Genomic DNA, 25,712 nt, shown 5'->3' on the forward strand with positions numbered 1-25,712 from the left:
GGTGCCACGTCTCTACACATGGCTTTAACTGCCACAGAACAAGTCAGTTGCCACGTCTCTACACATGGCTTTAATGGGACACGGGCAAGCTTGGCCATTTTCCCATCTCCTATGGCTCTTTCACATCACACAGGCAGAGACCACCTGATCACAGAGTCTACACTATTTATTTCAGGAAGTGAGTCAATTCCAGCTAGTATATCAAACAAGAACCATGTGGATCTTCCCATCGGGTATATTTGTCTACCGGAAAATTGCTTCAGTGTTGTCCTGCACAGCAGAGCTACAGACAAAAGGAAAGAAGTAGCAGCTGCAGTCAGGGCAGATCTTCATGGTGCTCCCCTCACGGTGCTCCCTGTGTGAACAACACCTGCACAGCGTCTAAAGAGTGCTCAGAGGCCTGGGACAAGCCATGAGCTAAGGCTCAGAAGAGAAGGTCTATAGCCTGGATAGGCCCCCTCACACCTGTGTGGTCACAGCAGGTTCCACTCCTGTTCATGCTAACACAGCTAAGAAAGCCTAAAGGCAGGAGAAGGGTCCAGGAAACAGACAACCTGGGTGACTCTGAATTTAGTGGGGGTATCAGAAATAGGAGACATAATACCAGGGAGAATATGTAAAAAAAAGGGAACAAGAAACATCAGGAGAATATGTCAAAAGAAAGAACAAGAAAGGCTGACATCAAATGCCCCAAGATCTGATGCTTCCTACAGGAAGAGGCACTTAAGGAAGCTCATGCCACTTCTATTTGTGAATCCCAGCACAGGAAACGGGGACCCTCCAAAGGGATGCTTCGCACACCAGCCTGCCACACAAACACCAACTTCAACATGGCTGGTCTGCCCTGTGCCCTGGACGCTCTGTGTACATTCTGCCTGTCCTCCAGGCAGTCTGCCTCCCGTCAGCAAGAGCTCCAAGGACATCTCGGACAGATACAATGTGAACAAATGAGTGAATGTGTACATCCAGCCAGTCTCTCCCCTACTGCACGTGGCATGTAGCATACGTTCCCAGGCATCTTCTCTTCCCTGAGATGACCTCACTCTTGGTTCCAGTATAGAAATGCACCCGTCCACAGTACTCTCTGGCCAAGTGCCCAGCACTCTTCGGCAGAAACATGCCTAGAGCTTGCTTAGGAATGCCATCTGCACAAGGAAAGCCAGAGACCTGAGATCCTAGGTTTGTTTGTTGGTTGACTGTTAGATGTTTAAAGAGTCCTGGCTGTGCTGGAACTCAGTATGTATAGCAGGATGGCCTTGAACTCACAGAGATCTGCCTGCCTGGGATTAAAGTATGCACCTGCACGCCCAGCAGGTTCTGTCTGTCACGGTGGGTGTCCATGTCTCACACTGCTTTAACTCTACAAATGGCATAGCACATCCCTAACTCTGTCTTCTGATGCTCTCCTGACTGACCTTGTCAGCCCCGAAGCACAAGCTGTGTTCCCGTCAGGCACCCAGCACAAGTCTCACTGTGTTTACACTTGCTCTTTTGGGACAGGAGACATGTATCCATTTGCACTGTGTTATACACAGTGAATCTCAAGAAAGACTCACTCAGAACCCACTTCCTTACGAAGGCCACTATCCTCATTACTGTCTTCTTTTCTTTGAAATAGGGTCGCATATAGTCCAAGCTGAACTTGAACTCCTTCCTGATCCTCCTACTGGGGTTACAGGTATTTGTCAGCCGCCCAGCCTCCTAGCTATCGTCTGTGTACATGTGGAGCATATGTACATGTCAGTATGTGTAGGCATGGATGAGGACGTGCACACATACTCATGTGTGCTGTGTGGGCAAAAATAAGAGGTCAACAGTCTTTTTTCTACCTTATTTTCTGAGGTAGGGTTTCTCACTGAACCACAGCTCACCAACTGGTTAGACTAGCTGACCAGTAAGCCCCAAGAATCATCCTCTCTTCATTCCTTCCCCTAGAGCTCAGCTCATAGGTACATGCAGTCACACTGTGCTTCTCACGTGGGTGCTGGAGAATCCAAACTCCCTTCCTCATGCTGACATGGAGAGTACTCTACCAACTGAACCACCTCCCAGACCATTCTACTGTGGAGGAAAAGGGAAAAATAAAAATGTCAGGCCTCTAAACCACAGCTAAGTTGTCTTTAAAAAAAAAAAAAAAAAAAAAAATTAACATAAAGACTGGTTTCCATTTACAATTGTTAAGGAAAGTGGTGAGGACTTGGAGGGTCATTATGTATTATCTTTTTAAATTAAAAACCTAATATATGTTTAAGACAGATATAAAAAAGGACACACAGAGACACACAGACTGTTACTCCAAGGGAGTAAATATCCCTCACCTTACCCTGCTGCGGTAACTCACCCATAGAGAGGTCCGTCATTGCCAATAGCAGAAACCATGATTACATTGTTAGCTGTTAACTCCCACACCTACAAAATAACCAAGCATTTAGTTAATGAGTGCTAGTAATAAGTCACTGTCCCCCAAACCATGGACCTTCTGCAAGTGTGCCCAAGAAAGGAGCCCCTCTAAGGCAGTGCTCGGCCCAGAGGGATGGGCACATGTGACAAAGTTTTGGAGGACAACTGCATGAACCTGGGGCTGGAGAGTGCACAGCACACTGGCCCAGTGGCCAGGTCAGAAAAACAGGTTTAAACAGAAAGGCATCAAGGCACCAGGGAGGCAGTAATGTTCCTTTAAAATACCTGTCCCCAGGCCCCTAAGTCACTGAGTTTATGACATGTAAGTTTCTCAAGTCATGTCATTAACCATCTGTTTCACAAAGCTGTCATGACCTCGGTGGAAATGCTGACTATGGCAGGTATAGAAGCACAGGAGCTGTCCCCAGCATGCTGCCCTTCACAGTCACCTGACCAACCTTGTCAACAAAGGGATGATCCATGAAGTCGGGCCCGCCGATGCTGAGGTTTAGAACGTCAATCTTCTTTAGGATGGCATAGTTGAAGGCATCCAGAAACCAAGATGTGTAAGACACCTGGGTAAACACAGACAGTGCTCTGAGGGCCTCAGCCAGAGTGTGAAGAGCCTAACAGCTTTGCTTTCTAAAGACAAGCACACGCTTCACAGCATGGGGATACATCCTAAGTAAAGACGCTTTACGATGCAAATATTATACTACAAAGTTCTCGAACTAGAACCAAGAAAGTGGGTTGTGCTGTATACTGTCTCTCCCCTCCAGAGGCAACAGGCAACCGTCTACCTTATAGCATGCCTTTGAGGGTTAGCCCAGGCACCTAACTACCCTTATAAAAGGAAGCATTCTAGCCACTGCTGTGACGGTGACCATGTCTACACTTTACGGTATCTAACACCCTTCATCCCTAAAGAGAAGGACAGACAGGCACAGGCGCAGGCGCAGCCACTTCATAGATCCTAACACCAGTGCTCTGCTAACTCTAATTACCCTACACTATGTAAATTAAACTGCTTTTTGGAATACTTCTGTTGTATCTGTTTGTTCTTTTTTTTTTTTTTTTTAAATACAAGCTAAGTCAGGCATGATGACTGAGAATTGTAACCCCAGCATTTAGGAGGCTGCAGAAGGGTCAGCCTGGGCTACATAATGAGCTTCAGAACCAGTTAGGCTACAGAATAAGAGCCTGTCTCAAAAGTTAAAGCAAAGACCAACAACAAAACCATGAAATCATGTTCACAGCGAGCAGAGTGGTACAGTTAAACTGCATGCTGACCCGTAAAAGAAATCCTAAGAGACAACACAAGCAGCTAACAACACTCCCCACAGAGAGGTGGGGACTGAGCTGAAAGCCACTGCCTTCTGATGTGTTGGAGCTCAAAAATCCATTTTAAAAATGAGGGCTCACTGTTGTGACCACTTAGGGTCAACTGTCAAGTCGAAGAATCTAGAACCAACTGGGAGATGGGCCTCTGGTCACACCCAGGGCAGTTATCTTCATCATATTACTTCACAGAGGAAGACCCTTTCAATCTTGTGTGGGCCCACAGGCAGGGCTCCCTGGGGAAGCAGAGCACTAGTCTGCATTCACTGTTCTTCTGCTTGGCAACGACTGTGGATCCTTGTGACCAACTACCTCAAAGCTCCTGCCACCCTCTTCCAGCCCATGACGAACAAAGCCTTCAACTGTGAGCCAAAAATCAATCCTTTCTCCATGAAGTTGCTTTTGACAAAGTATTTTGTTACAGCAACAGGGAAAAAAAAAATAAGTGGGTCAAGAGCTTTCTACACAATATGAATTTGATGCACACATTAGGATCTGGTGTAGTGGTCATGCCTGAAATCTGAGAACTGGGGAAGCTGACTCCTGGAGCTGTTTTGCCAGCCAAGCTAGCCTAATGGGCAAGCTCCAGGCCTCAGTTGTTTCATCATGGGTCTGTATGTTTAGACTAGATCCCACAGTGTCAATCATGCCAGGCTCCCCAAGCTCTCTCTGGAACAGAGTTGAGTAATCCACACCGTGACTTGACAGCTCTCAATTTATGGTATCAAGCTCTTTACCTCGTATGCTACACTGAACTAAATCACATGTGAAAAATACAACCAGCCTGACAATTGCTCTGTTCTCAGAATGTGTTTACTAGGGGAGTGGTCGGAAAGCGGCTCTCTAAAGAGGCGCCTCTGGCTTACCTCCACCTCAGTTGTGAGTCCCCTTCTTCGCTTATTTCTTTAGTCTCATTCTTAATGAGGCTGCTCTCCGGGATCTAAAGGGAAGCCTCTTTCTTTCTAAAGTCCTGTAATGCTTAGATTTCCACATACCATACTGTTTCTGCCTAATGTCCTCTCTCCCCCCAGAATTCTAACGAATGGCATCTTATACAGGGGCTGTGTCAGCCCGTTCTAGACCAACGCTGCTGCTCTTCTCTTTATCCAGTACCAGCTAGAGAGCTTGTCTCAAGGAATAAGGTCAAGTTGGGCAAGGCGGTGCATGCCTTTAATCCCAGTACACAGGAGGCTGAGACAGGAGGATCTCTGTGAGTTAATGAGTTTGAGGCCAGCCTGGTCTGCATAATAAGCTCCAGATCAGACAAAGAAAGATAGTGAGACCCGTCTCAAAAACAAACAAGGTGAACAGTATTGCTTAGGCTAATATATGGCCTCTATACACAAACACACATAAATGACTACTATAAATTAAGCTAACTCTCTCTCTCTCTCTCTCTCTCCCTCCCCCTCCCTCCTTCTCTCCCTCTCTCAGCAGCCTCTTAACTTTTCTGTGTGTAGATGAAATGACGAAACAAAGCTGTAAACCTTAGCTGCTGGGATACACAGGTCAGTACTATAGCATTCGTTCTCCAGCAGCAGGAATGAACTGGGACAAACATGCCATGCATATGCCATTACTCCATCCTGGAAGACCTAGACATGGGCTAGAAGGCTCAAGCAGGCCTGATGTGAAGGACAAAGACATCAAGGAACCCCAGTAGCCTTGGAGAAAGGGCTTCAGGATTGGAGAAGTCTGACGAACACAGTGTTGGGGGAAGGACAGGCAGAAGGCAGGACAGGGCGAGACAGTGAGGCAGACATTACAATAAAAAAGGCGTCACGGTAACATGCCATCTGCAGTGGCTGTGCAACGGTGTTTTCCTACAGACCTCACCTCTGACCATTTGTGTAGCTCAAGGCCCTGCAAACACATACCTGATTGTTGGTAAAGACCCTGAAGATGTGCAGCTCTGCATCTGGGGCAAATCCTTGGCACTCCCTCATGCTGGCAATCACACCTGCAACGAATGTGCCATGGCCCAGCCCTGAAGGCACAAAAAAAGAAGTCCCATGAAGACAGATGAGGACAGACAATAAGGTACAGCACTCAAAACCAATGACCACACATGCCTGGTCTTAGAAACACCTCAGTAGCTTCTGCTGTGGTTTCCCTTCCTCCCCTCACTCCAAACACCACTGTTCCTGTCTCTTTTGTGGTTAACTTCTCAGCAGGTACCACATTCTCTCCCAGCCTCTACTTCCCCACACCATCTGTGAGCCTTTGAGGACCTGGCTTGTCTGAGCAATCAGAGGCTAATTCACAAGCACTGGCTCCAGACCAAGAGCCTTGTCCTCATCTGACTGGGACCTACCATCATCCAGGGTCCGCTCATTGGTCCAGTTGGTTCTCTCCTTCACATTCTTGAAATGTGGATGCTTCTCACTGAGCCCAGTATCAAAGACAGCAACTCTGACATTAGCACCTTATCCACAAAAGAGAAAACAACAATCACATTGGGAGAAATAATCTTGCTTGATTTCTACTCACAAACCACCATTCCTTTAAAGGGAGCCTCAGTAAAGTTCAAACCCAATGTCCTGCATTCCATTCCCAGGTCCCAGACAGTAGGAAATGCCTATCAGTCATCCTCTGACCTTAACATGCATGCCATGGTATACATTCACACATGTGCGTGCTCTCTCTCACGTGCTCTCTCGCGCGCTCGCTCTCTCTCTCTCTCTCTCTCTCTCTCTCTCTCTCTCTCTCTCTCTCCATACACACACTTACATTCACATACATATATATATATATATATACACACACACACACATACTCATGTATACACACGCACACACATACTGTACACACACACATTTTTACAAGTAAAATAAAAGTCACAGAAACAGATGCTGGGCTTAAGAGGTAAGCAGGAGAGTTAACTGTACCCACTCCACACATGGTAGGAAGGACAGATGTATGTGGTGGCAGACCTGTGGCAGGACAACCTAGCAGAAGCTCCCTGAATGTTGTCCACGTCCCTGGTCTCCAGAGTTCCTGGTCTACGACACACACCTGTGTATCCCATCTGCCACAGCACATCCGCCTGCAATGTCTGGGCAACCTGGCGAGGAATGGCCCTCAGCAGTCGTCGACTTGAATGTCTTCCTGTTGCATGCCAGAATCCAGAGCCCAGGGAGAGACTGGCTCTTTTCAGGGGGCGTGATGACTGCCACTTCTGGCTCCACCGGGTTTCATTACAGGGCACCATGGGGTCGGCTAGAATTCAAGGAAGAGCATGATCAGAGACCAAGAGAAGTGCACACACCGTGCTCAGAGACAAAGTCACCTTGAAGTCATGTTTCAGGATGTTCCTCAAGGTAATCACAACTATGCAGCAGACTTCGTTGCCATGTTATTCCCAAATGATTCTTAGACTTCTGTAACCAAGGGTATACAGAAAAAGACTTACAGCAACTTTTATAGAAGCCCTATTGGGCGTCATGGAGTTACATCTGAAACCCTAGCCTTACAAGGCTCAAGCAGAATTATAGTTTAAAGCCAGCCTGTACTGAAAAGCCTTGTCTCAAATAAACCTTCTGTGACATCGAAACACTAAAGATAAAACTCATTCTCCCCAGTGGTCCGCCGGGAGATGACAGAAAGAATGGAAATGCCCCAGGAGCTGGTGGACCAGCCACTGGGGTACCAGCAGCTTTCACAGTGCTGTACCGGGGCACATCTCAGGGCAGACTGCAGCGAGGACTTTAAACCATGAATTGCCCCAAACTCAGTAATCTCCTTACTTTTAAATTTCCTCTTTCAAAAACTAAAAGAACCAGGAGGACAAGAAGGAAGGTCTGAGGTGACAGAATACTCTACCCAGCTTGTGTACTTTTGTCAAGATCTGTCAAACTGAACATTTAAATGGTGAATTTTAATACTTGAAAAAAAATTTCTTTAGTGAATTTTTTTTAAAAAAAAAAAAAAAAAGAAAAGAAAAAAAAAAAAACAGGGCTGGAGAGACAGCTCCGCAGTTAAGAGCACGGACTGCTCTTCCAAAGGTCCTGAGTTCAATTCCCAACAACCACATGATGGCTTACAACCATCTGTAATGGGATCTGATGCCCTCTTCTGGTATTTCTAAAAAGAGCTACAATGTACTCATATAAATATAATAAATAAATCTTTAAAAAAATTAAAAAACAAAAGGGTGCTGGAGTGGTGGCACATACCTTTAATCTCAGCACTTGGAGGCAGAGGCAGGCAGATCTCCGAGCTCAAGGCATGTTTGGTCTACAGAGTTCTAGGACAGCCAGGGCTACACAGAGAAACCCTGTCTTGAAAAAACAAAATAAATACATAAAATAAAATGAAATAAAAGTAAGATATTACTACACGTTTTCATTTTACCTTTCAAGATCTATATGTTATAATGAAAAACAAATCTTATTTTAAAGCCGTAATCTCACTTATTAGTGGGGAAGCATGTGCAACTGTTTTGATCAGCTCTCTCCCTGTACGGCTCCCAGGGGCTGACCAGACTGCCCGACTTCCATGGCACGCACCTTTCCTGCTGAGCCACACTGCTGGCTTCAAATCAGTTTTGAGAACAAGCCTGTGCTCTACTACTCCAACAGTACTGGTTCTCAAGGCTCCAGACCACATCCGTGAAAACAAGGGTCCTAGAAAACTGAGACTGCCTGACAGTCCAACTCAACTCTATCCACACCGAGTTTCCCTGGAGTGACTCGAGTCTTGATGTCAACAGAAGGGACAATTCCAGAATACCGAGTAAGACTACCTCGATGATGGGAGCCGTCTGCTCTGCTTAACCTACAACAGAACACACCACTGAGAGAAAATCAAACCAGATGGAGGCAGACTGTGTCATATGAGTGATTACTGAAAAAACTGGGGAACATCAGCCTGGACAGAAGAAACTGGTAAAAAGAACAGAAAGACATCTGCGAATAACAAAGAGCTGATGTCCTGGTCAGAGTCACTGCTGCTGTGATGACCACAGCAACTTGGGGGTGGGGGGCTATGACACCTACACTTCTAGGTGACAATCTATTGCTAAGGGAAGACAGGGCAGGAACTCAGACAGGGAAGAAACCTGGAGGCAGGAGCTGATGGAGAAGTCCTGGGAGATGTTGCTCAGATTGTAAGTCTGCTGCACAGCATCCATCAGCCTTTCCAGAGACAACATGGCCTCAGAGGCTCTGGGCTAGCTCATGATAAACAGAACAGGGAGAATAACATGTTTGCATCCTACCCAATCAAAGAAACAACCACGCTGAGGATGTATCTCAGTTGGTGGAATGCCTGCCTAGCACTCGAAGGCTCCAAGTTTGGTTGCAAGGACCACCTAATCCTGGGCGTCACGGTGAGGGCCTAAGTTCCCATACTTGAAAGGTGGAAGCAAAAGGACCAGAAGAAGTTCAAGGTTATCCTGGACTACATAAGTTTTAGGTCAGACTGTGATACAAACAATCCATCTCAAAAAAGACAAAAAGGAAGGAAGGAAAAAAAATGATAGCAAACTGTTAAAACTAGCAGTATGCTAACCTGGTTTGATAAATAGCAAAAAAATCAATAAAAATGTTCCCTTGGTGGCATTAGGCCCTCTATATTACAGAGACACTACATTTAGTTTATTACTTTAGGACATATTCTACCATCGAAGGCCTAGCTGGAGGTTAACACTAGGCCGAAGAAAGTGCGAGCCAGACTCTTTTGGATCACACACACAGGCCTGCCAATGCCCACAGATTACAAAGGTATACCACAACACCTACCTCTGGTCATGGTCAGGGAGCTCAGAGAGAAACAAAGCAAAGGCCAGGAAAAAGACACTGAAGAGAAAGAGAGCTGGAGAAATGAAAGCCTGTACTCAGAGGAGACTCAGAGGCAAGGCCTACAGAGGGTGGGTAGCAGGCCACATAATCCCAGCATTTGTAAAGCTGAGGCAAGAAAAAAGTCTCAGTGGCAGCCCAGTCTATAGAGCAGGACTCGGTCTTTTCTGTTCTAAGACTTTCCACTCTACACATGAAGGGCTGGTAGACTCAAAGTTAGGAGAGTCCCAAGTGAACACAGACAGAAACCAGCTGCCACAGAGATAAAGGTCACCACCATGGTATAGACCTTTAGAGTTCCTCCCAAGACAGCATGAAGCTGGTTTTCTCAAGAAAATGCTGTCCATTGGCTATGGCAGTACATGCTGGCAGTCATAGCACTTGGGAGGTAGAGGCAGGAGCACATCGAAGGCCAGGAGGTCAAGGCTAATCAGTCTCAGCTTCAGAGTGAGTATGAAGCCTGAGCTACAGCAAACCCTGTCTGAAAAAAGAAAACAACCCAACACTCTCCATTAGAGAACTGTGAAAACGGACACAGGTGTTCCCAAATCCCCTTAGTCTCTGTGGGGAAGGCCAAGCAGTGGTGTAGCCGTGCTGACTGTACTCACATTCAGCAAACTTCAAGGATCGAAAGACTTTCCGCTGGGGTGTCACTCGCTTGATGTTTGGGTGATCTTCAAGTGTGAGCAGCCCCGCCTTCTGCTTCTCTTTTATCTGAATCACCTCAAAATCACTAGGGTAGTCACTGGATGGGTTGTTCCGAGGTATTATTCTCCAGTTGTCCACTTCACTGCTTTTCAGAGCACTTGAAATAAATGAGTTTCTAGCTTTGGCTGTGAAGTATCCATTGAAAGCCACGATATATTCTGAAATCAATGCCCACAGTAAAAATAAGCACTTATATACATAACAGTGTACATGTACTCTGAAAGGTTGAGAAAAGAACAATGAACCTCAGAGCCCACAGCAAAGTAAGAGCAAGAAGAGAGACGAGTGTGAACTGCCACAGGAAGCCGCATGAGATATGAGTGTGAACTGCCAGAGGCGGCTGCATGAGAGATGAATGTGAACTGCCACAGGTGGCCGCATGAGAGATGAGTGTGAACTGCCACAGGCGGCTGCATGAGAGATGAGTGTGAACTGCCACGGGTAGCAGCTCTGGGTAAAGCTGACTCACATGAATCTCAAATCACACAAAATACATACTTCAAAAGCAAATACCTGTGCATTTTTCTAAAGTAAGTGTGGGTCTGATGAGATGGCTCAGTAATTAAGATCACGGCCTGCTTTTACAGAGAACCTGATTTCAGTTTCCGGCACCTCCATCAGGCAGCTCATGGCCACCAATAACTCTATAAGCAAAATATATTTTAAGAAACATAAAGCAGGGAGGCTGGAGAGATGGCTCGGGGTAAAGAGTGCTCACTGCTCTTGGAGAAGACCCTGGACCCACAGAGTAGCTCATAAGCACCTATACATAACTCTAGTTCTGCAGGATCCAGAACCCTCTCTGGCCTCGGCAAGTACCAAGCACTCATGTGGTTCATGAGTGGTAAAACATGCAGGCAAAACTTTTATACGCTTAAAACATTTATAAATTGAAAGAATAAATAAAGTAAAATAAGATAAAACCTCCATATTTACTAAAATTTGACTAAAGAAATGTAGTTTCCCAACAGGGAAAGGAATTCAGAGAAATACAGCTATTTGCTCTACAGAAGGTGAAAGCTCAGGCTCAAGTCACAGACTTCCTGCTCCACCCTTCTGCCAGATGCTTGCCCTCCAAATGTCAGTGAGCACCTGCATCAGCCCCCACTACAATGCTGCAGTCAGGGCTAGTCCAGGGCAAATACCTTAAGCAAAGGTTAGTGTCTACAATGTGTGCTCAGCCCATTTGAAATGTGCCACAGAAGTGAACGGAAGTCAGTACTTATATTAAGTTTGAAAACAGTAAGATGGGAGGCCCAACACTGAAGACAAGTCATTACCATATTCCACCACAGTTGAGGAGAATTCCACCTTCAAAGTCAGGTGGGAACAGCTGGGGCAGGGGGCCTTTTCAAAAGCTCTCTTCCCCAGCCTGTCACCCAGATGCTTTTTCCCACAGAGCAAAACCACCAGCAGCAGAAGCCAGATGTTGACGAGCTTCATGGTCCTAAGTGAATATGGTCATAAAATTGCATAAATTCAAATCGCCCTAGGCTCTTCCTTGATCAGAAGTGGATTTCTGTTTTGGCTAAAAGCTGCAACCTTACTGATCAGCTGTCCTACAGACTTGTCCAACGTAAAGAAAACCTCAGTCCCATGGTCACCCACGGCGTGGCCCAAAGAGAGGCTTTCATTTCTTTCTCCGCTTCTTCTCCATCTTGGACAGGGGCTTCTCTCATTAGGGCTGAGTCCACCGAGTCCTGAACTCCATTTGCACCACAGACCCAAATCTAGCAGGATGCCCAATCCACCTCTCTGTAGCCAATCTGAAACAAAAATAGCACACAGAGACATCAGCAGCATCCCCACCCAGGCAGCTCTGACAGTTCTAGCTGCATTTAAGGGAAGGCTCAGACAGCTGTGGACACCACACGACGCCTCAGGGCTCTGTTTACATTTCCTCACTCCTCACTGCTTTCATGGAAACATTCTGACAGCTCTAACAAGTGAAGAGACTGAGGACGAGAGCTGACAGGAGGAGCAGGAAGCAGGCTAGCCCCAACCCTGCTGCCTTCACGTCCTGCCCTTCACACCTGCCTCACACTGTGCTTCCTGTCATCTGCAGCTCTCCATCGTCCAGGTCTTTACTTTCTGCTGTAAATTATACCTAAGGACAATCAATTTTAATCGGTTCTATACGAGACAGCACTTTCTTTCACCAATTTTATAGAAACGGCACAGGTATTTTCTGCAGCCATTACATTTATTTTACCTGAAGCATCAAACTTAAACTGAAACAGTTTAATCTGTTATAAATAAAATCGGATTAGCTCTTTACTCAAAGTGGAACAGAGAACCATTTGTGAGGCACGCTACCCCTGAAGAAAGTGTTATTTGAGTGTAAGATTTCCCATTGGCTCAGATCTCTCTCAAAATAACTGAAGTAGAAGAGGAACAGCTGTTCTTCACAACAGTGGCAGTGGGGGCCAAAGTGCCACAGGGTGACCAGCTCACCACCATACCTGTGGGGAACAAGCCAGCTGGGGTGGGGGAAGGGGGACACAGACCAAGTGAGGCCCTTATACTGTTTTAAAAAAAAAGATCAGAGAAAGAATGAACCACCAATAACTAAGACGAGTCAGTCCAACTCAACTCTTCTGGCAGAAACTGGTACTTAGAGTAATAAAGAGGTTTTGGTTTCGGCAACTGCCCATATGTACTTCCAAAACAGGAAAGGGATGAAAGAGTGCAGGTTGAGTAAAGGACCTAAACGGCGGCTTCCCTAACCCTAACCCTAACCCTAACGTTCCTGCAGTACCACCCTAGTCTGCAAAACACACCAATTTTGAACCCACACCAGAGACTGGGGCCGTTGGCATGCACTCAACAGGAGAAGCGACTATGTCTGTGTCAACAGAAAGACAGTGAGGATGTCAACCACAAGAACAAACGAGTAGAACAAAGATCCAAGACTTCAGAGAGACCAGAGGTCAACTAACACCACGGACACATTCTGCAGAGGCCAGAGTCCCTAGCACAGAAAGGAGTCTCAGAAAGCAGCCCTAAGGATCACTGCTCAAAGAGTATGCAGCCAGTCACTGGAGTAAGCTTGCACTTTACAAAAGGGGCTGGAGAGGTTTCTCAGTGGTCAGAGCACAGCTTGCTCTTCCAGAGATCTGGGTTCCATTCCCAGCACCCACATGGCAGCTCACCACCGCCTGTCACTCCAGCTCTAAGGCCCTCTTCTGGCCTCCCTAAGCACTGCACATACATAGTGTAGACACATATACAGGCAAAGCACCCATACATACAAAACTTAAAATAACAAAAACAATCTCTTAAAACCCTCTGCCTTAAGACAAAGACTCTGTGACCTAGTGGAGATGTGTATGTGTGTGGAGTAAGCAGTGCTTGTGAGAGAGAGCGTCTTGACAGGCCTGCCTGCAGCAGTGCTTGTGAGAGAGAGCGTCTTGACAGGCCTGCCTGTACTAAGTCACCTTTAGCATTTCCACAGGTAGACAGTACATTTCTATATCATGTATTCTGTGCAGAAGAGAAAGCTGATGTTTACAAATTAGGCAGGAGCCTAATTCTAAAAGAAGGAAATGGAAAGAAAGGAAATGAACTTTTTTGTGGCACATGCATAATGCCGGCACTTGGGGACAGAGGCAGACCTCTGAGTTCCAAGACAGCTCTGACTACACAGAGAAACCCACAGGACCAATTCTTCTCCAGTTGGTTCTGAGAAACAGGACACAAAAAACCCAACCCCACAGGACACGGTGCCTTCATTACTCACTGTGCCAAGCCATTTTATTGAGTGCTTACCTAGTGAGACGCGGCCAGGTGCTGTAGAGGGGTGTGTACATGTGGGGGAGGGGATGGTCAGGGACACAGCACCCTATGTGTGAGGAAGTAAAGGAGACCAAGCACAAACTAACCACCAGGCCAAATCCAGGAAAGGAAGGTGTCAGAGTAGAGGCCACCTAAGCTGAGTTAAAGTCCCTTCAGGAGTGACAAGCAGTTTAGTTGCACAGAAGGCACAATGGAGGGAGAAGTAGTGCATCTGGGGATGAGGAGAACACAGAATATATGTAAGGACCAACAGGGCATCCTGTGTGAGGAGGACAGGGAAACAACAGCATGGAGGAGGGAGTCTGAGCAGGTACTAGGCTGGAGCAGGCCACTCTGGAATGCAGACATCAGCAGGCAGGGGAAGTAGGCATAAAAACCGGAGAACAAGACTGTTGAGGAACTGCTTGGAGCTCTGCGCTGTACGGCTGGAGGTCAGGGTCCTGGACACTCCATGGCAGAAACCTCTGACCTCGAATAGCTCATCCTCCAGTGTGGGGAGGCACAGAAAAAACAAGTAAGTAAATGCAGCTGTGCAGGAAAGGCTGTGCGTGGGAACAGAGGAAGACAGCAGAGAGAGCTGCCTTGTCAGTCAAGGTGCCGCAGAGGCCCTGGACTTTTAAGTGGAAACCTAAAGGAAGCAGTTTGGAGTGAGAAGAAAAGCAAAGAGGCTGGTGTGGCTGAGCAGAGTGCAGAAAGGGAAGGGAGAGGAGATAAAGAACTGGGGACAGTCCAGGGACAGCCCTGTACACCAGAGAGAAACTCAGGTCTTACTCTGAAAGAGACGAGAAGGGACACCTGACCGCTCAGCCTTGTAGGAGCAATGAAGACAGGGAACAGGGGACGGGAGGCAGGATCATGGGTTAAATAACCCAGGGAGAGAAGATGCCTGACTTTAGACCTTACAGATGAAGTAGGTAGAGTCAACAAACTGCTGATGACCAGATGCGGGAGAATGCAGGTGAGGAATAAAGCCACAGGGTAACTTTGCCTTTGACGGAGATGGAGAAGACTGTGGAAGCTGGCTCAGGGGTGGGAACACCCGCACTCATACCCACATGGTGTGAACTAAGTTGTGAACATCTATGTTAAGGATGTTTGCCAACACTGGGAAGCGGCCAGAACCTGTCAGAATCTTGGGCCACCCAGTACCTCTTCTTTGGGGAAGATGGCAAGGAACAGGAAAGGACAAAAGAGAAGGAAAATCAAACTTCCACAAGGAGAGTCTGGCCATAGGTTGAATGTAATAGCTTAGTTTTTATTTAGCAGGAGAGGGAGATGGCTCAGCAGAGAAGGGTACTTGCTGCCAAGCCTGACTATCTGAGTTCCATACCTGGAGCCTACATGGTAGAAGGCACAAACTGACTCCCCACGGATGACTGCTCTGATCTCCACACTAGCACCCATTCATATACACAAAGTAAATGTTTTGTTTCTTTAAATGTCACTGATTCTTTCCAGAAAAAGGTTACACTAAGTGAACAGGCAGCCCTCGTCTGCCTGCACTCTACCAAGCCCTGTCTACTCCAGGAACTGGCTCTCCACACCCACCAACGCTAGAAGGAAGTAAGGAGAAAAGCAAGCCGCTGCAGGTACAAAAGTCTCCTGGGATCAGTGAGCAAGCTGGAAATGACGGAGCTCTCAAGCAACTCTCTGTACAGAGCTAGGTAACCTGTTTATTGTCCTCAGAGGTGAAGAGTCCAGGCTTTTAGAGACATCACAGTGGCCAGCCTGTGGTGGAAAATGACAGGGGTTTCTACACGTTCACAATCCTGGAAGAAGACTCAAATCATTTTCCTTTCTGGCTTCTACGTCACCACTCAACAGTGCACTTACCACTAACCCCTGTGCTAGTTACACAGGCTCACATACAGAGAGAAAGAAAACCACTAACTTGTCCTTCCCTTTCTGAGTTAGTATGCTGAGGACAACCAAGCCACAGAGACCCAGTGAGAACAGAGTCTAGTAGGTAAGAGAGTGTGTGAGGAGAAGGCCATCGAAGAATAAAATAAGCCATTCAGTAGTGAGCTGAAACCGAAATGCTGGTACAAACTCCAGGTTTTCAGATGTACAGAGAGATGCAGAATGAACCAGTGCACATCTGAACAAAGTCATCTACCACGAGGACACAGCAGTGCCATGCACTGTACCCCCAGGAAGGAGTTCTCCCACGTGCCCAGATGGCTGAGTACCACTCTCCAGGGAAAGAGGTTAGGCTCCTTGAGGAGTGAGCTCAAAGGCAGGCTGGGCTAGATGAGATGGATGACTCTGGAGCCCTGTAGCAGACGTGAGGGGTGGTGCTTCCTCCGAGAATGGGGCTGTGCTGCCAGAAGGGGAGTGGGGGACTCTCCCTAGCCAAATCTGAGACAATCTAGCTTCACAATACCTAATGAGTCACAGATCACAACTCTGTGAAAATTCAAAATGGGAAAACAGACCCCAACACAAAGTGGAAGCTCAAGGAAACTTCTGCTGTTTACACAGTTTCAAAATGCCACCCATTAAGATACATATTTACAAAGGGGAAGAGTGACTTCATTACTCTATACAAGCCAACCAGCCACAGGCCCAGCCTACCCCCTCTCCCAGCAGGAAAACTGAGAAGAATCCTGCCTATTTCTGAGGTTCCTTCCAAAACTTCACAGCAGTCAAATCATGAGGAGGCATCAGATAAACCTCAAGGGCCATTTCATGAAGTGACCTACCACTCACCAGTTGTACAGTGACACCCACTAGACGGATATGCCAGTAGATGACACTGACTAAAATGAAACGGGAGTGTGGCTGGCCATGGGGATCTACTGATGACCGGTTCCAATCCCACAACCCCCACATCTAAGAATATGTAAATCCTTTACATAAAATGGCATAGCGCTTCCATAGAAACTGCACATCTACCCATATACTTTAATTTATATCAGTATTATAATACCTAAAAATGTAAATGCTAAATGGTTAGGCCATATTGTCCAGAGAACAAGGCATGCTCAATACATACATATCCTGACTATTTTGGTTTTTAAAAAGACTTATCTTGTGTATGAGTGTTTTATGAGTGTACCACGTATGTGCAATGCCCACGGAGGCCTGAAGAGGGCGTGGGATCCCCTGGTGCTGGAGCTGCCACGTAGGAACTGGGAACAGAACCCAGGCTCCTTGTAAGAGCAGCAAGTGCTCTTAACCACTATCTATCTCAACAGCCCCAAATACTTTCAATGAGCAGTTGGCTGAATACATGAATGTGGGATTGGGATACTGGGGGTGGGGGAGCACTCTAACTCCCATTCTACAGGGCACTCTCGCTTTTTGAAAAGCTTCAGTTAAAAACATTCTGTTCGAATTAGCTTTAATGCTTTTATCATTTACATTATAAATAAACAAAAACCAAGTAACTTTCTGGAAAAAAAAAAGTAAAGCACCCAGAATATAACTCATAGTTAATAATCAACAAATCCAGTATTCTCATGTTATTAACTTTTTAAATATCAATTGTCAATATGTACTAAAACGCTTAAAACTGAACAGAAAAGATTCCTCACCAGGAAGAAAAACTTAACACTTACTTAGCATTTGTGGGTAGCGGGTAGGATTCACTATCTTGTGGATAACGCACATACCCCTCAGAACATCCTGTTACTACTCACACTGGGTGAGAAAACAGGCCTAAAGGAGGGCTGCCCTTGCTGCTCCCTACACCCTGTGGCTGAGTGGGGAAGCTGTCAGGGAACCCCAGTGTCCGAGTCACACTCTTCAGAAGAAAGGAGCCTGATGTTTTAAAAATGCACCTTAGAATTCAGTCCAACATGCATGATCCTGAAAGCATACTATTCATATCCAAGGATATACAGTACAGCATTGTAATGGGGAGGAATTAGAGACTAGGTATGTATGCAATAATAGGGGACGGGGAAATGATTACGGTTTGTTTATACTACAGAATACCCTGCAGCAATTTTTCCAACTAAGTCTTAACAAGACTGAATCATGGTCCCCCACAGATGTCCACATCCTGAACCCCCAGAACCTGTGGATGTGACCATATACCAAGATTCAGCAGGATGTGAGCACCGTAAGCTGGGGAGGACATCCTCCACCCTCTAGTCAGTACTGGGTCTCTATACAGCTAAGTGGTTGGTTCATAGGTAGGACAACAAAAAGCCAGGATGTGGTTTTTGTTAGAAAGAAATCAAGGTGCCAAGGAAGTATAGGTGGCTTCTATAAAGAGAAGGAACCGGATCTGTCTTGAGAGCCTCCAGAAAGAACCAGCTGTCAACACTGACTTGGAGACTCACTTTGGATTGTGACCTCTAGAATGATAAAATGGTTTGTGCTAGTAATAGGAGAGTGAGTTAAAGAAGTCTTAAAGAAATCAATTCATGTACAGAACGGTCCAAACTCTGCACACGACATCTTCCTCTGAGACAGGGTCTTGCTACACAGTCCTGCCTATACTGGATCTCACTATGTAGACCAGGATGGTCTCAAACTCAGATTGACCTTCTTCTACCTCCTAAGTGCTAGCAAATTTTGACTTTTAAAATTGCATCCTTGGGGCTGGAGAGATGATTCAGTGACTGAGGGCACTTGCTGTTCTTTCAGAGGACACAGGTTTGATTCTCAGCACCCACATAGTGGTTCACAACTAACCCTAACTCCAGTTCAAGGGGATCCATCACTCTCTGCTTACCTCTGCAGACACCAGTAAAGCATATCGTGAATACACATACATTAGGCAAGATAAAGGTTAATCTATGTTCACAAGAGAAAATAACTCTTTTTTTGTTTGTTTTTGTTTTTCGAGACAGGGTTTCTCTGTATAGTCCTGGCTGTCCTAGAACTCACTCTGTAGACCAGGCTGGCCTCGAACTCAGAAATCCACCTGCCTCTGCCTCCCAAGTGCTGGGATTGAAGCCGTGTGCCACGCCCAGCGAGAAAATAACTCTTAAAGTTACTAACACTAACAAAACAGTAAAAGTGCTGTAGGAGTGATTCACTCTTTTCCACTTTATTATCTCTCTTCACAGTTTGCAACGAGTTTTTGTTTTTATAATTAGACAAATATATTGTTTATTATTTTAAATAAATCCTTTAAAATAAATTTTACATAAGGAGGTTACATTTTCTGGTAAGACAGCAGCACAAAAGTTCAACTGTGAACCAGGCATGATGGTGCATACCTTTAAACCAGCACTTAAGAGGCAGAGGCAGGTGAATCTCTGAGCTTTCAAGGCCAGCCTGGTCTGCACAGTGAGTTCTAGGACAATCAGAGCTACATAGTAAGACCCTGTCTCAAAAACAAAACAACAACAAAAACCACCATGTGACACTCACTTATTTCGGTAGACAGTGGTCCAAGCTACTCCTGTCTGAGTTGTCCCCCATCTGTCTACAGGAGCCTGCAGCCCCTCATGTCTATCTGTAGCCCCTCATGTCTATCTGCAGCCCCTCATGTCTATCTGCAGCCCCTCATGTCTATCTGCAGCCCCTCACGGCTGCCCCCAGGAACCCCGCTCTACTTGCAGGGCCTCCCGAGGCCGCCCCTGGGTCCAACAAGTAGTGGTCAGACTTAATTCCCAGGTGTCCTTGTAGAAGACCCGGTTATCTTCTATGAAAAGCATACCCTAAAGAAGGCCTTTCCACCCGTGGATTCCCGAGTGTGACTGCACTGCTCAGATGGGTGGACTCAAGATGACCCTGACATCAAACACCGCCTGGGAAAGACACCTGCACATCAGAGACAGATGAAACGGGGTACAGTGGGAGAGAGGGGAGAGTGAGCAGCAAGGAGCAACTAATATCCCTTTCAGCTCTGAAATTCTTTTTACAAGGTGCACATGGTAAGAGAACACCACCACGATTACACTTCTAAGCATAATTTACAGATATCTAAAGTTAACTGCTTGACTATAACGTTAAAATCTAATTCAGGTGAGAGGCAGTGACTCACACGGCAGTCGTCTGCGTCTTCAGAACCAGTGTCCTGAAGTAACTCCAGTGAAGGCCGCTTAAACCATGAAAGGGTACTATCCAATTTAATTAAGAGTTGGCTGGAAAATGATCTCTTCTGAAACTCAACTGCACACTTGGCTGTACTCCCACTGTTTAACAGGCTAACAATTAAGCAGTGCCAGAAGGTACTCTCTTAAAATAAAGGTGCATATGGAGGTCTCAATGAGCCAACACTGTTCAGTGTTGTGTGAACAGGGAAGCCGAGGTATTTACTGCCTGTCCCTGCAGAGTTTGCACTTGGTTCCTAGTCTCTACAGATCTAACAGGTACCAGCCAGCCACAGACTGGACCACCAAACTTCTTACTTTCCTCATTTTAGCTGAAATTCATTTCCTTGTGAGAGGAAAATACTGTCAAGATTAATAGGAACGATGACTCAGCGGTTAAGAGCACTTACTGGTTTTTCAGAGGACCAGGGTTCTATTCCCAGTACCTACCTACATGCTCTGGTCTCCTCAAGCAAGAGGTGTGCAGAGACATGCAGGTCAGACTTTCATATACATAAGAGAAATGAATTAAACGGTCAATAGGTAGGATCAGATGGTTCTATGGGTAAAGACACTTGCTGTGCTGGCCTGATGTCCTGAGTTTGATCCCTGGAACCGACTCCACAGTTGTCCTCTGACCTCCACATGTGTGCACCTACACACATCATACATACGTGGATTTAAAAAAACACACACATCAAAACAGACTGCACCACTAGGAAAGAAATCCACTCATTTGTCACCTCCTATAACACCAAATGGAAAGTCTGGATTCCTGAGCATTTCAGATCAGGGGGTGGGTTCTGATCCCATCTACACCACCCCCAGAGCAATCAAGAGTTGTTAATAAGGGGCTGGACAGTAGTAAAGAACACTGGCTGCCCTCCCAGAAGACCCAGGTTTGATTCCTTACATCCATGTGGCAGCTTAGAATTGTCCGCCGTAACTCCAGTTCCAGGGGATCCAACACCCTCACATACATATACAGGCAGGCAAAATGCCAATGCACATCAAATAAACATAAATAAATAAATCACTTTAGAAAAAAAAAGTTGGCAATAAGGTACAACTTTCTCCTCAAAAGAAACCACTAAAAAGACTCCTTGGAGGAGCTGGGAAGATGGTCCATGGGGCACGAGGACTTGAATTAAGACCCCCCAAATTCACACAGAAAGCTGAAGTAGACTGCCCCTGGGGCACAGTGGCCCCCTGGTCTAGCTCAATCAGTACACTCCAGAATCACTGAGTCCCTGTCTCAAAAAAAGTCAGGTGGAGTGTGATCAAGGAAGACACCTGCAGAGTTCTGGCCTCCACACACAAGTACACACACGTACACAGACACTTCCCTTGGGTCTTCCTAGCCCAAAGACTACCATTGGACAGAGAACAGAAATCAGAGGATAAAGCATACAAGAGCACCAAGAGTGAACAAGATCTGACTAGAAAACGCACCCTCCTTCATTCCCACTGAGTCGGGGAGGGGGAGGCCTACCAACACTACATCACTTTCTAAATAGCAATTGCAAACTCTTGGTTATATGGGATGTTTGGAGACTGCAGGAGAGACCTACTGGGCAAAAGTGCAGGCTCAGGTAGCCACCTCATCCCTACACTAAAAAAAAAAAAAAATCCCACAAAACCCAGCTCTGTGGCCAAATGTGTCACACTGCATGATAAAATCTTCTTGGCAAAAGGTATTCCACATGAATAGGGGTAACTGTGGGTTATTATACAATGGAATATCATCCAGGCGTAAAAGATGAAATACTGATTTACATTACAACCATAAAAGACGGTACTGATTTATGCTACAACATAGATAATTCTATAATTCTGGAAACAAGGTACCAAAAGGCCACATGCAACTTCTGACTATTCCCAAGAGGCAAACCTAAGGAGACAAGTCCATTGGTGATAAGCAGACTAAGAATCGGTACAAATCACAGAAGGGTACCGGGCGTCTTGGGAGTGGTTGTCAAAGTGGGCTGTGGTGCCGACTGCTCCGCAAGCTGTCACTAAGTCACAGGGCGGTACCACTTAATACAAGGGACCCCTGTGATACGGACATTTTACAGAAATCAAGTTCTTACGTTTAAAAAAAAATAACGGTAAGCGGTATGGTGCTGTACGACTTTAATCCCGGCACCAGGCAGAGACAGGAGGATCAGGAGTTCAAAGCCAGCGTGAGCTACTCACACCTTGTCTCAAATATTAACTTTTTTCCCCCATTAGTTTTGCAGATTTTAATGCTTTTCTCTGTCCGGCTTTTCCTTCGCTTCCAAACCTAGAGTTTAGCGAGACTGATCCCAGAATCCCGTGCCTTCAAAGCACCACTCGAAAACGCCTAACAGTAAATGCAAAGTACGAGCCGCGCTGTGCACAGACCGGCCCGCAGGCCCGTTCCCCGGGGCTCGCGACCTCAGGGGCCTGCGGAGGCGAACGGCGCGTGCGCACCGCGGCGCGCAGGCGCAGGCCAGGCCGCTGCGCCGAGCCAATTTCTGGGGAAGCAGCTGCGGTCGCCGGCAGCCCCCGCGCGGGCAGCGAGCGGCAGGGCCTAGAGCGCGGCCGGCTCTCGCCCGCCGTCGGCTGACGTACCTGCGTCCGCCTCAAGCTCGGGGTCGGCGGACCCGGGGGAACGGCGGCTCCGCCGCGAACACGCCTCGGGTCTCCATTCGGGGGATGTTTACCAGCAAGTCTCGCGAGACCACGCGGCTGAGAGGGACGGGAGCGACGGCCCGGCGTGCTCCGCGCACCCGCGGCCTGCGTGCGCGCTCCTGACGGTCCGTCACCGAGGCGAGAGGTTGTGCAATGATCTCGCGACTTCTGCGGCCCTGGGGCGGGGCCAGACGGGGGCGGGGCCGTGGAGGGGCGGGACAGGGGCGGGGCCAAATCGCGTTCTCTGGGTATATACAGGGAAGACATGCTTCTTGTGTTTCTTCGGGCTTCCTGGCCTTGAAAAGGACTGCGCACCTTTGCACGGACGAAATGGACCGGCGCCTATCCAATCTATATATTTTCCTCAACTACTCCCATGGCCCCAGCTACTGATGGCCTCCGATGTCCTGTGCCTATGCACCCTCCTGAACTAATCCTCACCACAGTTGAGAGGGCGAGCCAAATCTCCTAAGTCCTCACAAACTACCCCCATGGCCCCAGCTGCTGAGAGGGCCTCTGATGGCCCAGTTGATTCCTGCTGCCAGGTCGGGGCATCTACATCTTGAGAAACAGGAAGGGCGTTTGTAACACTAGTTCTCGTTTGGAACAAACAGCATCAATGTGAAATTCGTCTGGTAAAACGCACTTGAGCGATGTAGACACCAGTAGGATGGCCCATTCTCAGCCTTAGTACTTGAGCTGGATCACACTTGGCCCTGGCACAACCTGAGTGTGGACGGCAATCAGCTTGGGGAGTGTGACTGAACCAAACAGGATGGAGGACACAAACCTAAGAGTCCTAGGCTCACAAGCTCGCGAGATGGGCCTTGGCTACCAAGCCTGGTATAGAAACTGGGTTTTTCCACTGGGACCTCCAGCTGGGCAAACTCAAGAAAGGGGCTCTGGACCCAGGATTTGGGTCAGGGTATAGAGGAGACCTTGTGCAGAACTCTTGTTGCGTTTTCTTCGGGTGCTCAGTCAGAAAAGGCAGATGGATGCTAGAGAGATGCCTAGAAGAGGGCATGTAAGAGGGGACACTACGCTTGTCTAGGAGCCAGGTTTAAATCCCAGAACGCATCATGGGCAGCTCACTGTAACTTCAGCTCCAGAGAGATCTGCTGTTTTGGGCCTCTGTGGGCCCCCCTGCACTCCTATGCATAGGCCTACACAGACATACACACAAGGTTTTAAAAGGGCAGTTTTGAGACAGATGTATGGTATGGGGATGTAGCCCCACACACTGAAAAGATATACCACATCTGTTCCCAGGTTCCAGACCCTTATCTATGGATGACCCATCATGCGGGACGTGCTGTGTGGAGGCCCCCCTGCCTCCCCACTCTCTGCCCCAGGACTTCAATCTTGCTCTTGGCCTGATGTCTTCCTGCTAATTCACTACACTCTCCCGAAGTCTTCTGTCCTTCAGCTGCCTGGAGCCCAGTAATTAGAAGCCTCTTGCTGGCTCAGAAGAAACTGGGAACAATACGTTGATGTCATAAAGGACCCATTAAGCCTGCTTAAGAAATAGTAAGTTATATACAGTAGACTTTAGCTGGAGGAGTGCTCAAGGCTGAAGTGTACTAACCAGACTGTGCAAAAGAGACAACTGCTCCTTGAACATAGTTAAAGTTTGGGTTTTCTGAGTGTTTCTGTTAAGATCTGTTCACTAAGATCGCCACCTATTAGGGACACAACAAAAGGAGACACCCCTGGCTCACAGCTGGCCATCGGGAACATTCCCGTGTCAAAGACCGTGCCTCTGTTAGAAAGTCACACCACCAATGAACCCTGGTCCTCATTAAGTCCAGGTTCCCTTATCAGCAAGAGCAACAGTCTTCCAAGCAGACATGCTGAGCCTAGGCACCAGCTGCCTAGGGGCTATCTCAGAGTAACCAGAGCAATCACTTTATATTGTAAGTTCCCCACTTGTTCAGACAACCAATGGAATTTCCGTGTCTGTGACACAAGCTTAACTGCTCAAAGTATAACTATGGGCCCTGAAACTCCTTAAGCCCCAATGGGGATTTCTCTTCAGGGTTGGTTCCCTCTTTCGTAGTAGCCAGAACCAATCCCATGCTACCACTAAAGAGTATCCCTTATTAATCTCTAAGTGCCAGAGTGACTTCTCACTGGAGGTATTATGTCTGTTATGTCACTGCGGTTATGTGGCGATGTGCTATAGAGAGAACCTCAGGATACAGAGGACCCGTGCAGTCACATACAAATGCCATTTTGTTTGATCCAGGCGACTTAAGCATCTGTAGATTTTGATACTCGTGGGGCTCCCAGGACTGCACCCCTCAGACACCAAGGGATAACTGCGTAGTAACCCTGTGACCACGGGGCTGCCAGAGGGAGGCTTGCTGACATCCCAACTCAAAGCACATAGGAGGCACAGTCAGTTCTGAGTCAGGGACTGTACCAAGCTTACTGTGGGTATAGAAGAGAAGAGATGGAGGACAGAGATCAAGACTGAGGAAACACCACCAATCCTCTGGTCCCCAAATAGGGAGAGATTTTACATCACTGAAGTAAGCAAAACAAAAATGGCCAATCAGGGACTGAAGAGATAGTTCGGTGGTTAAGGGCACTTACTCCAGAAGACCTAAGTTCAGTTCCCAGCACCCACATCAGGTAGCTCACAAGCACCTGTTAACTCCAGAGATATCTGACTCTCTTCTCTGGCCTCTGTGGGCCCCTGCACACATGGCATGTACTCACACAGATGTATAAATACAAACAAGTAAATCAATAAAAAGGGGGCTGGAGAGATGACTCAGTGGTTAAGAGCACAGGTCACTCTTACAGAGTGAAGAGCACAGGTCACTGTTACAGAGTGAAGAGCACAGGTCACTCTTACAGAGGACCCGGATTTGATCCCTACTGCCCACACGGTAGCTGTAACTCTAGTCCCAGGAAATCTAATGCCCTCCAACGGCACCTGCATGCATGTGGTGCATACACACTCACACAGCCAAACATACATATGTGCACACATACATACATATGTGCACACATACATACA

The 25,712-nt window shown here is 47.1% G+C and overlaps 1 protein-coding gene across 2 annotated transcripts in view; it reads right to left on the bottom strand.

Annotated features, from left to right (window-relative positions):
• The window catches only part of Mbtps1 (membrane bound transcription factor peptidase, site 1), a 50,548-nt gene extending 27,810 nt beyond the window's left edge, over positions 1 to 22,738 (bottom strand). Inside the window, exons 1-8 of one of the 2 annotated variants that reach the window (XM_028752407.1) lie at positions 22,628 to 22,738; positions 11,525 to 12,010; positions 10,145 to 10,402; positions 6,754 to 6,957; positions 6,053 to 6,163; positions 5,616 to 5,725; positions 2,859 to 2,975; positions 2,342 to 2,409 (exon numbers count right to left, since the gene is read on the bottom strand). In XM_028752407.1, the coding sequence (XP_028608240.1) occupies positions 2,342 to 2,409; positions 2,859 to 2,975; positions 5,616 to 5,725; positions 6,053 to 6,163; positions 6,754 to 6,957; positions 10,145 to 10,402; positions 11,525 to 11,687 (1,031 nt within the window). In that variant the 5' untranslated portion in view covers positions 11,688 to 12,010; positions 22,628 to 22,738. The remainder of the gene's footprint in view (positions 1 to 2,341; positions 2,410 to 2,858; positions 2,976 to 5,615; positions 5,726 to 6,052; positions 6,164 to 6,753; positions 6,958 to 10,144; positions 10,403 to 11,524; positions 12,011 to 22,627) is intronic. The other variant, XM_028752408.1, reaches the window with a different exon arrangement.
• Between the last annotated feature and the right edge of the window lie 2,974 nt (positions 22,739 to 25,712).

The sequence above is a fragment of the Grammomys surdaster genome, unplaced genomic scaffold, assembly GCF_004785775.1.
Source record: "Grammomys surdaster isolate TR1022 unplaced genomic scaffold, NIH_TR_1.0 128, whole genome shotgun sequence".
NCBI lineage: Eukaryota > Metazoa > Chordata > Mammalia > Rodentia > Muridae > Grammomys > Grammomys surdaster.